Here is a 13,531-nt window from a genome sequence, read left to right as displayed (position 1 = left end):
GACTCCGCTCAAGCGTCTTTCTATGCCTGCTACGTTAGGTACATTTTACTGTGAAATGTATGCGATGTTTGATGTGATAGAGTTATACGACTTCCTGTTGATAGAGCAACATTAATTAACAATTACATTATTTTAAAATCTACCCATGTTTTTGCTCATATTAGTGAACTTTTATGTAGAATAAGCCTACATGTGTTATGCTCCCGAGTGGCGCAGTGGTCTAAGGCACTGCATCTCAGTGCAAGAAGTCTCACTACTGTCCTTGGTTTGATTGCAGGCTGTATCACATCTGGCTGTGATTGGGAGTCCCATAGGGCGGTGCACAATTGGCCCAGTGTCGTTTGGCTGACACTTTGGCTGTCTTCATTGTAAATAAGAATTTGTTCTTAACTGACTTGCCTAGTTAAATAAAGGTTCAATTACAAATAATAATTAACCATTGCAGGTGTTTTGCTCATGTCATGGCCCCAGTCAATGTAAGTGGACACTTATATTCATTAGTAGGGTATGTTGTATCATCATAGGTTTCCGGTAGCGAACACAGAACCATCAAGGATCATGGGATGACTTTTTGGGGTTATGGGTCAACTGTTGCATTGCACAGAAGCTTGATGATGTCATCCTAACTAGGATCCACTGGGCTCACACAGTCCCCCAGTGGCAGAGGAGTGAAATGACATGTTGTTGTTATTTCAAAGGGAATGCAGTCCACAATAGAATACTAGCCTGATAATAGACTACTGGCCTGTGAGAGAGCTAGCCTAAATCCAATACCCTCTGCCTATATATCCCATTGTACCCTGTCTTCCATTATACTTTCACGTTATTCATTCCACTTGTGTACTTTCCAATTTACACCTGTATCTCTGTTCCATTTTGGTCGATCCATAAGCTAAAGTTATAATGGAGGATGAGATTCTATTCTGAGACTTTTGTGTTTTGCGGATCCATCATTTTCCCTGCATGCACCTTGTCAACTCTGTATATGCTCCTGCCTCCCCGTCCCCCTCTCTTTGTTGCTTGCATATAGTCAAATATGCAAATGAGGGCTATGCCACTGTATAAATGTGAGTGACATTTATCTGTGATCATTAGGGCTCTGTACTCAGGGAGGGGGGATTGGAGAGGGTGGCTTAAAGGGCAACACAGTTTGCCTTCATTCAGCCCTCAGCTTGTAGAACAATGTGGCTTGACGGAGGAGGTTTTTCACACAATGCCAAAGCCACAGCAGGAACACTCTAAAAGGGGAATACCAAAGTAAATCTACTGACAACCTACAGTATGACAAGCACAGTAGTCTGCAATATAACCTACGAAACCACCACTACCCTTCCAAAATACACTGTAGGTCTACTAAATGGGGATAATCATGATATCAGTGACAAATATGTATAATTTAATTATAATAGTGTAATTTGCTGTGCGGAATACCTTATGCCAACTTGGTTAATCATAAGTGTTACAGTATATCATAGTCACTACATCCATCCAGTGAAAGTTCAAATTGGCTAACCTTATATCTAACGACATAGTATGGACATAAGCCTACATATAACAGCAAATGATATGGCATTGCTGTTGTTATCATAGTATCCAGCTCATCGCCTATGTGAAATTCTCAGTGATATGACAAGGGTCAGGTGGGAAATATTGGATCACTGTGGTAGAGAGGGTGCTCTAGGAACAAAGGGCGTGTATGCATGCATGGTCTTGAAAGGGTTCAAGTGTGCACCAGAAATGCGCACAAACATGTGTATGCAAACTATTTGAGTAGGCTTTGACATCGCACCCACAATGATCTCCCTATCCCCAATGTAGACTATTAAAACCGTGCTGCCCGAAATCCTTCCCTACCGTAAAGCTACGGTTGTACGGCGTTCACTGCTCTGAACAGAGATGACTGGTGCGTAATGCAACCATTTAAAAAACGGTGAAATCAATAGTATATTTCTGTGTAGGCTATGCTATGTGATTATGATATGAGGGTGTTTTCCAACCAACCTCTGCCAGTTCGGATCATATTGGATTTGTTTCGCGCTTCCCAAACCTACCCTTGAAGAGAAAGACTGCGCTTCAACCTGATCATAAACTTGTTTTGAGAAGAGAGCCCCGCCCTCCTTTCAGCTTTCCCTGACTCCTTATAAACAGCAAGCCTGTTGTACAAGCGTTTAACACAAGAAGACTGGAGCAGTCCACAGTTCACCAACCACCCTGGAAACGAACTCTGGCAGTAAATTTTGAGGATTATATTGGTGTTTGTGCATAGAAACGAGAAGCTATCATGGATTTTCTCAATCATAACTATTTGAGTGCGCGCAACCCATATGACTATACATTTAATTTTTGGAACGACTATCTGGGTCTGTCGACGTTGGTCACGAAGAATAACAAGCACATGATGCCCGAAAGCCCAAACTCCATCACCGAGTCCCTGAAAGCAACTCTGGGTTTGGATGACTCCCCAGCATGTGCGTGCGTAATCTCGGGCAGTGGTGAAGGCGGACACCTGGACTGCTGTTGTCCATCTGTGAGCCCCCTGCCTACCTCCATCCTGGACTTGAAGGAGCGCTTTTCAATTCTGAGCCCATTCCAAAACCAAATCGGTGGTGTCCCACTACAAGACCGGGACTTGGGCTTCGGGGGAAGCTTTGCAGGATTTGACCTGTTCGGAGTGGAGAGGAAGATGCGTAAGCCAACGTCGAGGAATAAACAGGAGCCCAAAATCTGTGTCTTCTGCAGGAATAACGGTGCGCCGGAGGAGGTGTATGGCTCCCACGTTCTGAAGACACCGGACGGGAGGGTGGTGTGCCCCATTCTTCGGGCTTATACATGCCCTCTTTGTAGCGCCAATGGTGATAATGCGCACACAATTAAGTACTGTCCCCTCTCCAAAGATCAACCAGCCCAGCGACCATTAAAGGGAGGGAGGGCAGTGGGTGGTAAACGAATGAAAATATTCTAGAGATAGATTTTTACACGAGCAAAGAAAGTAAATTGAATTGCACTGAACAATTTTCAGATGACTGTTTCGATTGCGGCTATAGCATATCCCAGTCCTAACTGCTAAGGCTACATGATTTCGTAAACAAAAAAATATACCGATGTTATTCTTTTTCCAAAATCTCTTATATTTTTATAGTTGCTTTATTCACATAGATTATTTTATTCGTTATACATTGAATTTATTTTCTGATAGTGTTTAGCTATTTGAGTGTTCATTTAAATTTACCTATATTCATAATCACAATGTGTGAATAAATGCTGAGTGTTTTGCGGGGAACATGGATTTAGCAGGGCGTGAGGGTGTGATTGTCATGTTGCCAGTAAGTTTTACTGTAAGCTTAGCCTACTAGCTATTTCTTTTGTCTTTGAAAACCAAAGTTGTGTATGCTATTAAACAAGCTCAGAATGTTCATGAATGAAAGCAAATTCCATTCAAGATGTCTGTAAAACAAGGTATGGTACTTTGAGGCCCACTCCCCTGTCTGCCACTCCACAACACAGTTTTAAACTTGCTCTGATTTAATATCTGTAGCATGAAAAAAAATCAAGACAACGAAGTCTCTGTTATGGCCTGGTATTTTCTGTGTAACTTCATAGTCAATAATAGCCAAGCCAAATTACTTTCATCCCCCATGTCACACAGCAGTTGGTTTCATCACCAAGGCTTATGAATAATCATGACCCAAATAAGAGATACCCTTGATGTTTACATTACCAAGAGAGGGTAACACACTGGATATAATTGCTTGTAGGTATCTCTTTCATGCAGTCGTTCTTTTATCAACAATGACATGTTTTTTTTTTCTTTGGTCTACCCCCCAAAAAGTCACCAACAGAGGACTGCACTGGGGATTCAAGGAGTGCTCTGCAATGGTGGAGTCAGGAGGACAATTCACGTTGAGAAAATAGTTGGATAGCGCAAATGAATGTTATTAAACAAGCTTTTCTAAAAACCCATGTATTAGCCCCTTTTTGCATTATTTCCCTGAATAAATCCAAAAAGATGCAAAACTATTGTGAATGTACGATGAAAAGTTGTCAGTTGCAGGACTGCACATTTCTGACAGTTATGTTTACCAAAGGATTATACAATTTTAGTGAAGTGAAGTGAGGAAGAGAGTATTGTATATAAAGTTGAGTGACGTTTATTCAGCATTTTAACATTTCAAGTGACTTCAGAGGGTTCTACCTCAACAGGATTTTGTACTTACATGTAAAATGTCAACAGCAGTTTATTAATATAGTGCTGCCATTTATAATAAGGGGTTTTTAATAGTATTTTTGATCTTTGTATAACATAATTGTATTTTTTTTCCCTGCATTCAAACATGACAAAAGTGAATTTCCAATAAGCTTCAAGCATTCCTCGCCAAAAAGATGATGGTCTGTGCATAGTGATATTCGTACATTTTAAATTTAATTGTTCAATGTTACATTCTTGAGGGTGTGTGCAAGAGGATGGAATCTATTGAAAACCATTCACAATTTGCCACTTTTAATATAAGTTTTCTGATTAAATGAAATTAGAAAATTAACACTGTTGAACTTTGTTATTTGTATTTTACCACAATTTCCATGTATGCTGCCTGTGCAGAATAAAATGATCTGAATTAATTAGAGAAAGAAACATCTCCTCAAATATTTTAGCTCATGCCTTGATTTCATTGATCAACTTGATAGACATATACCTCATTCACCAGTTTACATAAACAGTATGCTATTGCTATTGCTAGATATTCAATGTAGGCTTGAAAATTCCATTAAAGGTTGCACATATCATTCTTGGCCCTATCTGTCATTGTTTCAGCCCACACAACTTTAAAGTCCATACTTCAACAGATGGGGGGAGTTATCTTCCTTGGCTCTAGAAGTCAAAGTGTCTCTGCTTGAGAGCCAATCTCAGCTGGACGAACAAAGCCCCACGGTTGTTCCAAGCACTTGCCCTTGTTTATGAAGGCTGCCCACTCTGGAATGTCCAAGCCTGTGTGCCTCCCCATTCAACACGGATCATGTTTGCACTGAAGACTATTGAATAACTTCCCCCTCTCCTAGCCTCTCCACCTTCTATTTCTGGAATGGTAGGAGCCAGCAGCCCATAACTTCTGGACCCCTTTTGAGAAAAGGGGAATTCAGAAGGCAGACATTACAGTAAGCACTTGGGGACTGTTGTGAAGCCTTGAGCACAGCCATCCACACCTCTCAGCCCTCTCCTTTCCCTCTCTCCCTCTCCTCTCCTCTCTTCCTCCCTCTCTTTTTCCAGATGGGGCCCTGCATTAAAAATGTATGAATACTAAGTGCAACAGGGATTTATCTCTCGGAGAACAGTGGTGGGGAAAAAGCCTGGCGGGTATCATTTCAGACAAACATGGCCGCCATCACAGGCCCTATTCCCCTGCCACCCCACCCCATTAGCTGTGCTGCAAACAGGATTTGAGTAATCTAGTTAGTTCCACCATTTAGGAGATGCATATCTTACATGATTTTATGATGGGAAATGGTTGCCTGTTAATAGCATACCGTAAACCTATACTATGCAGATAATAGTCTTTGTACATAGTATGAGGATGAATTCTATGGATTGTGGCTTTATGTGTTAAGTAATGAGTTCAAACAGTAAACAAATGATGCTTCTTATTACCATAATTTGGCACTTCTACTATAGATCTGCTTTATGGGCGTGGTCCCAGTCAGTAGAGGCCATTCACTAACTAGCTGGTGATTTCTATACACCTGGAAAAGGAACCTGCAACTCTCTGGACACTACTTTTGTAGCCCTGACCTCTATTGTCCAATGCTGAATAAACATGGATCGCTATGTCTATTACAGAGTGCTGGTGCGTGTCAACTCGGCTGTTGCTGTCGGGATAGACTAACAGGACACACGGTTCGGTGCCCCATGGGCCGCCATAGGCCCCTCTGTCATTTTCGACATGATAAAAATACTGAAGACGGATAGTTGCTTACAGGGCAAGTAGTCTTAATGACCCCCTTCTCAAAATCAGCTGTTCCTAAGGATGCTGCATCACGTCAACTGGGGACCTTGATGCGAGTCAAATTGAGGAGCAGTAGAGAACTAAAGCCATTCCAGGAGGGAGACTAAGGTGGGTATTCTCATGTGCCTCCGACATATTGCTTACTCCAGCCTTCCTGTGGATCTCACATGCCTGAATCATAGACGCAACATGTAGAATGTATCCCCATGTAGAAGTGTATTATAGAATGTATCCCCATGTAGAAGTGTATTATAGAATGTATCCCCATGTAGAAGTGTATTATAGAATGTATCCCCATGTAGAAGTGTATTAGTGTGACGTCTTCCACTACAGCAAGTTGTCATTTGGTGGTGTAAGATTCTAGCATGTTCGTATAACACATCATTCGTAAATGAAGGACTTTTACTCGACACATTCAAATGGTCACATGTTAAGATTGAAGTTTGCTGAGTGCGTTGTCTATTATCAAACCCACATTTGTCTAATTACTGGCACTTTAGCGCTCTTTCCCATATAATTTATGTACATAATGCAATTTACAAAGCGCGCCCATGCTTCAATTCTCAAGCCCTTTCATGCCCCCTTCAAACTTGGGTGTGACTCAAATAGGCTACCTGTAGCGCCATCCCTCTTTCTCATACCAATATTTCTAATTTGGGGAGGAGTACAACACCAACTTGATACAATGCACTTGCAGGGCAAGCACACTATCCCTTTGCCAGTGGAATGTACACACTTGGCAGGCTGTAGAACACAAGGTCGCTTATATACTTTGGCCCATGTTACAGAGTAGTCCTGTTGGAAGATGAATTCAGTGCATACACTATCTCATTGCAGAAAGACAGATTAGCATTCATACCCAGAGGTAATGATGTAGTTTGGAGGTGCCGACTAATGGAGAATAAACTGTAAGCCATACGAATAAATAAAGAGAGTCGCACACTCTATATATACTGTGCATTTGGAAAGTATTCAGACCCAATTACTTTTTCCACATTTTGTTACGTTACAGCCTTATTATAAAAATGGATTCAATTGGTTTATTTCCTTATCAATCTACACACAATACCACATAATGACAAAGCAAAAAGAGATTTTTAGAATTTTTTGCAAATGTATTAAACATGTAAATACTCAGTACTTTGTTAAAGCACTTTTGGCAGCGATAAAAGCCTTGAATCTTCTTGGGTACTTTGCTACAAGCTTAGCAAACCTGTATTTGGGGAGATTCTCCAATTCTTCTCTACAGATCCTCTCATGCTCTGTCAGATTGGATGGGGAGTGTCGCTGCACAGCTATTTTCAGGTCTCTCCAGAGATCGGGTTAAAGTCCGGGCTCTGGCTGCGCTACTCAAGGACGTTCAGAAACTTGTCCCGAAGCCACTCCTGCTTGGCCTTGGCTGTGTGCTTAGGGTCGTTATCCTGTTGGAAGGTGAACCTTCACCCCAGTCTGAGATCCTGAGTGTTCTGGAGCAGGTTTTCTTCAAGGATCTCTCTGAACTTTGCTCCGTTCATCTTTCCCTCAATTCTGACTAGTCTCCCAGTCCCTACCGCTGAAAAACATCCCCACAGCATGATGCTGCCACCACAATGCTTCACCGTAGGGATGGTGACAAGTTTCCTCCAGACGTGATGCTTGGTATTCAGGCCAAAAAGTTCAATCTTGTTTTCATCAGACCAGAGAATCTTGTTTCTCATAGTCTGAGAGTCTTTAGGTGCCTTTTGGCAAACTTCAAGCGGACTGTCATGTGGCTTTTTACTGAGGAGTGACTTCCGTCTGGCCATTCTACCAAAAAGGCCTGATTGGAGTGCTGCAGAGATGGTTGTCCTTCTGAAAGGTTCTCCCATCTCCACAGAGGAACTCTAGAGCTATGTCAGAGTGACGATCGGGTTCTTGGTCACCTCCCTGAAAAAGGCCCTTCCCCGCCGGGCGGCCAGCTCTAGGAAGAGTCTTGGTGGTTCCAAACTTCTTCCATTTAAGAATGATGGAGGCCACTGTGTTCTTGGGGAACTTCAATGCTGCAGACATTTTTTGGTACCCTTCCCCAGATCTGTGCCTTGACACAATCCTGTCTCGAAGCCCTACGGACAAGTCCTTCAACCTCATAGCTTTGTTTTTGCTCTGACATGCACTGTCAACTGTGGGACCTTATATAGACAGGTGTGTGCTTTTCCAAATCGTGTCCTATCAATTGAATTTAACACAGGTAGACTCCAATCAAGTCGTGGAAGCATCTCAAGGATGATCAATGGAAACAGGAAGCACCTGAGCTACATTTTGAGTCTCATACAAATGGTCCGAATACTTATGTAAATAAGGTATTTCTGTTTTTGTTTTTTTTCTAAATTTACAAACATTTCTAAAAACCTGTTTTCGCTCTGTCGTTACGGGATATAGTGTGTAGATGGCTGAGGATTTTGAAAAATGTAATCCATTTTTTTAATAAGGCTGTAACACGACAAAATGTGGAAATAGTCAAGGAGCCTGAATACTTTACGAAGGCACTGTATGAACTCCCAGCAATTTACTGGGTAAAACACCAACGTTTCGACATCAGGGTCACCGAAATGTTCAGTGGCCGAAACGTTGGTGCTTCAGCCATTGACTTACTGGGAGTTTAAATGGAGTTCATGTGTGACTCTCTTTATTTATTTTCATGGATTGTGATTTGACCTGTGAATGTACACTTACAGAAAATACATGACTTGTGCTACAATGGAAGTGCTACTGTCATGATGTGTAGTCCTATGGGAGATCAAATCAAATCAAATAAAATTTTATTTGTCACATACACATGGTTAGCAGATGTTAATGCGAATGTAGCGAAATGCTTGTGCTTCTAGTTCCGACAATGCAGTAATAACCAATGAGTAATCTAGTTAACAATTCCAAACTACTACCTTATACACACAAGTGTAAAGGGATAAAGAATATGTACATAAAGATATATGAATGAGTGATGGTACAGAGCGGCATAGGCAAGATGCAGTAGATGGTATCGAGTACAGTATATACATATGAGATGAGTATGTAAACAAAGTGGCATAGTTTAAAGTGGCTAGTGATACATGTATTACATAAAGATGCAGTAGATGATATAGAGTACAGGATATACATATATATATGAGATAAATAATGTAGGGTATGTAAACATTATATTAAGTAGCATTGTTTAAAGTGACTAGTGGCTAATTCCCATCAATCCCCATTATTAAAGTGGCTGGAGTTGAGTCAGTGTGTTGGCAGCAGCCACTCAATGTTAGTGGTGGCTGTTTAACAGTCTGATAGCCTTGAGATAGAAGCTGTTTTTCAGTCTCTCGGTCCCAGCTTTGATGCACCTGTACTGACCTCGCCTTCTGGATGATAGCGGGGTGAACAGGCAGTGGCTCGGGTGGTTGTTGTCCTTGATGATCTTTATGGCCTTCCTGTGACATCGGGTGGTGTAGGTGTCCTGGAGGGCAGGTAGTTTGCCCCCGGTAGCATCGGTTAACCACATGAAGGGACCACGTAGCGCTACACAGTATTTTACATCATTGGCTTTCTATAGATTTGGTTGCTTTTATTGTACAACACCAATACCGAGATACAGTGAGTCATACAGTATAAGACTGTAGCTGTTGGGGGGGAAAAACAACTCCTAATATGCTATCTATTTATACTGAAATCGATTTAAGAACTGACATATTGCCCTTTGATGTCAGTTGTCAAGTGTGCATTGTGATATGTGCAATTATACAGTTGGTGTTGCGGCGAAATATTATTTTACTCCCAATATCCTAACCCTTACCTTATACAAGTAAAGTGTAAATACATTCGGTAGGCTCCTAATTAAAGTCTATGTGTGTTTTGGCAGTGGGAAAATTCCAGAGTTTTATAGAGCTCCCATGAGGTTGTGGTTTGGGTGAGATGCACAGTAATGCGTTTGTGACGCAAGCGGGAGGAAATTGCAAAAGCTTCCTGCACAACTGTGCTTTTGTACTCCTTCCAGGTGGATAGCAGGCCTGGATGTACAGTCCGTGGGAGGGTTTTCATTAAGATGTGAGGCTGAATGGCCAAGGTTGAAATGGGTTTCAATAGTGCCCCCTACGGGGTGATAGATGATGTACACCTACAAGCACATAACAAACGCACACATACACAAACACACAGAGAGAGAGAGAGAGAGAGAGAGAGAGAGAGAGAGAGAGAGAGAGAGAGAGAAAGAGAGAAACGTTCATATCTACAGGCTGAAATACCACCGTGTGCCATCACAGAGGCAATATTTGCGACCTGTTGCCACAAGAAAAGGTGCAACCAGTGAAGAACAAACACCATTGTATATACATCCCATATTTATGTTTATTTATTTTCCCTTTTGTACATGAACTATTTGCACATCCTTACAACACTGTATATAGACATAATATGACAATTGACATGTCTTTATTATTTTGGAACTTCTGTGAGTGTAATTTTTAATGTTAATTTTACTTTTGTTCATTATCTACTTCACTTTTTTTGGCAATGCCAAGATATGTTTCCCATGCCAATACAGCTATTGAATTGAATTGAGAGCGAGAGAGAGGGAGACCAAGGACTGATCAGCCCAATCCACAAAAGTGGAGACAAATTTGACCCTGATAACTACTGTGGAATATGCGTCAACAGTAACCTTGTGAAAATCCTCTGCATTATCATTAACAGCAGACTCGTACATTTCCTCAATGAAAACAATGTACTGAGCAAATGTCAAATTGGCTTTTTACCAAATTACCGTACAACAGACTATGTATTCACCCTGCACACCCTAATTGACAACCAAACAAATCAAAACAAAGGCAAAGTCTTCTCATGTTTTGTTGATTTCAAAAAAGCCTTTGACTCAATTTGGCATGAGGGTCTGATATACAAATTGATGGAAAGTGGTGTTGGGGGTGAAACATACGACATTATAAAATCCATGTACACAAACAACAAGTGTGCGGTTAAAATTGGCAAAAAACACACACATTTCTTCACACAGAGTCGTGGGGTGAGACAGGGATGCAGCTTAAGCCCCACCCTCTTCAACATATATATCAACGAATTGGCGTGGGCACTAGAAAAGTCTGCAGCACCCGGCCTCACCCTACTAGAATCAGAAGTCAAATGTCTACTGTTTGCTGATGATCTGGTGCTTCTGTCACCAACCAAGGAGGGCCTACAGCAGCACCTAGATCTTCTGCACAGATTCTGTCAGACCTGGGCCCTGACAGTAAATCTCAGTAAGACCGAAATAATGGTGTTCCAAAAAAGGTCCAGTCGCCAGGACCGCAAATACCAATTCCATCTAGACACTGTTGCCCTTGAACACACAAAAAACTATACATACCTCGGCCTAAACATCAGCGCCACAGGTAACTTCCACAATGCTGTGAACGATCTGCGAGACAAGGCAAGAAGGGCATTCTATGCCATCAAAAGGAACATAAATTTCAACATACCAATTAGGATCTGGCTAAAAATACTCGAATCAGTCATAGAGCCCATTGCCCTTTATGGTTGTGAGGTCTGGGTCCGCTCACCAACCAAGACTTCACAAAATGGGACAAACACCAAATTGAGACTCTGCATGTAGAATTCTGCAAAAATATCCTCAATGTACAACGTAGAACACCAAATAATGCACGCAGAGCAGAATTAGGCCGATACCCACTAATTATCAAAATCCAGAAAAGAGACGTTAAATTCTACAACCACCCAAAAGGAAGCGATTCCCAAACCTTCCATAACAAAGCCATCACCTACAGAGAGATAAACCTGGAGAAGAGTCCCCTAAGCAAGCTGTTCCTGGGGCTCTGTTCACAAACACAAAAACACCCCACAGAGCCCCAGGACAGTAGCACAATTAGACCCAACCAAACCATGAGAAAACAAAAAGATAACTACTTGACACATTGGAAAGAATTAACAAAAGAACAGAGCAAACTAGAATGCTATTTGGCCCTAAACAGAGAGTACACAGTGGCAGAATACCTGACCACTGTGACTGACCCAAACTTAAGAAAAGCTTTGACTATGTACAGATTCAGTGAGCATAGCCTTGCTATTGAGAAAGGCCGCCGTAGGAAGACATGGCTCTCAAGAGAAGACAGGCTATGTGCTCACTGCCCACAAAATGAGGTGGAAACTGAGCTGCACTTCCTAAACTCCTGCCCAATGTATGACCATATTAGAGAGACGTATTTCCCTCAGATAACACAGATCCAGAAAGAGTTTGAAAACAAATCCAATTTTGATTAACTCCCATATCTACTGGGTGAAATTCCACAGTGTGCCATCACAGCAGCAAGATTTGTGACCTGTTGCCACAAGAAAAGGGCAACCAGTGAAGAACAAACACTATTGTAAATACAACCCATATTTATGTTTATTTATTTTCCCTTGTTTACTTTAACCATTTGTACATTGTTACAACACTGTATATATATATATATATATATATATATATATATATATATATATATATATATATAATATGACATTTGTAATGTCTTTATTATTTTGAAACTTCTGTATGTGTAATGTTTACTGTACATTTTTATTGTTTATTTCACTTTTGTATGTTTCCCATGCCAATAAAGCCCCTTGAATTGAATTGAATTGAGAGAGAGTGACAGACAGACAGACAGACAGACAGACAGACAGACAGACAGACAGACAGACAGACTATGGTTTCCTTCAGTAGACAGCTGTAATGTCCATGTTGTGTGCCATGCATTTTGGGGGGCATTCAGTGTGTATGTACACACAGTATAATAAAATTGCTAGTACTTTAGCACCACCTGCTGTTGCTTGATAACCATCACCATTAGACGACTGAAACTAGGAGTAGACCTACTGTAGTGTAATTTAGATCCACAAGGTGCCAGTCTTATACCAGCCTGGAAAAATGCATTTTTTGATGACAATGAAAAATAAAGCTACACTCCGGAGTCTGGGTTTCAGCCCAATGGGCGCCCCGACTTGATTTGGAACAGAAGCTACGTCATTGGGAAATGTAGCTGCTCTCATTTATAGGTGGAGCCATCAATGCCAGGTTTAACAGTCTATGAAATCGACATGTTTGAGACATATTTTGAAGCTATAAATCAAATCGATGTTTTATTTATTTGTCACATGCTTCGTAAACAACAGTGGCATGCTTACTTACAGGGCCTTCCCAACAATGCAGAGATAAAAATGAAATAAAAGAAAAATAGTAACACGAGGTATAAATACACAATGAAAAATGATAACTTGGCTACATACACGCTTTGTTTCAAAGTCCTCACTTAGTATATTGCTGTTGCTTTAAATGAGTGAATGAGACAAATGTTGGCATAGTTTAGGTTATGTGGAATATGTCTTCTTTGGGACCACGGTGCAGCAATGATAGTAGATCCATCTGTTGCTCTATTCTATTGAACATGACTTCACAAAGACTCAAGCTGTTATATCTGTCTATGTGTGTGTGTGTGTGTGTGTGTGTGTGTGTGTGTGTGTGTGTGTGTGTGTGTGTGTGTGTGTGTGTGTGT

The 13,531-nt window shown here is 41.2% G+C and overlaps 1 protein-coding gene across 1 annotated transcript; it reads left to right on the top strand.

The window, feature by feature from the left end:
• The first annotated feature begins 2,149 nt into the window (after nt 1-2,149).
• On the top strand, nt 2,150-4,630 carry LOC110505097 (nanos homolog 1). Its single transcript, XM_090219748.1, has one exon. The coding sequence runs from the start codon at nt 2,282-2,284 to the stop codon at nt 2,960-2,962; it is 681 nt and encodes a 226-aa protein (XP_090075874.1). The 5' UTR covers nt 2,150-2,281; the 3' UTR covers nt 2,963-4,630.
• The last annotated feature ends 8,901 nt before the right edge of the window (nt 4,631-13,531 follow it).

Source organism: Oncorhynchus mykiss, chromosome 25 (assembly GCF_057628025.1).
Source record: "Oncorhynchus mykiss isolate SJ-2025 chromosome 25, ASM5762802v1, whole genome shotgun sequence".
NCBI lineage: Eukaryota > Metazoa > Chordata > Actinopteri > Salmoniformes > Salmonidae > Oncorhynchus > Oncorhynchus mykiss.
The sequence above is the reverse complement of the archived record's forward strand: the minus strand, read 5'-3'. Positions and strand labels throughout refer to the sequence as shown.

Coding starts and splice junctions, on each gene's coding strand:
- LOC110505097 (XM_090219748.1), top strand. CDS start 2,282: ATGGATTTTCTCAATCATAACTATTTGAGTGCGCGCAACCCATATGAC.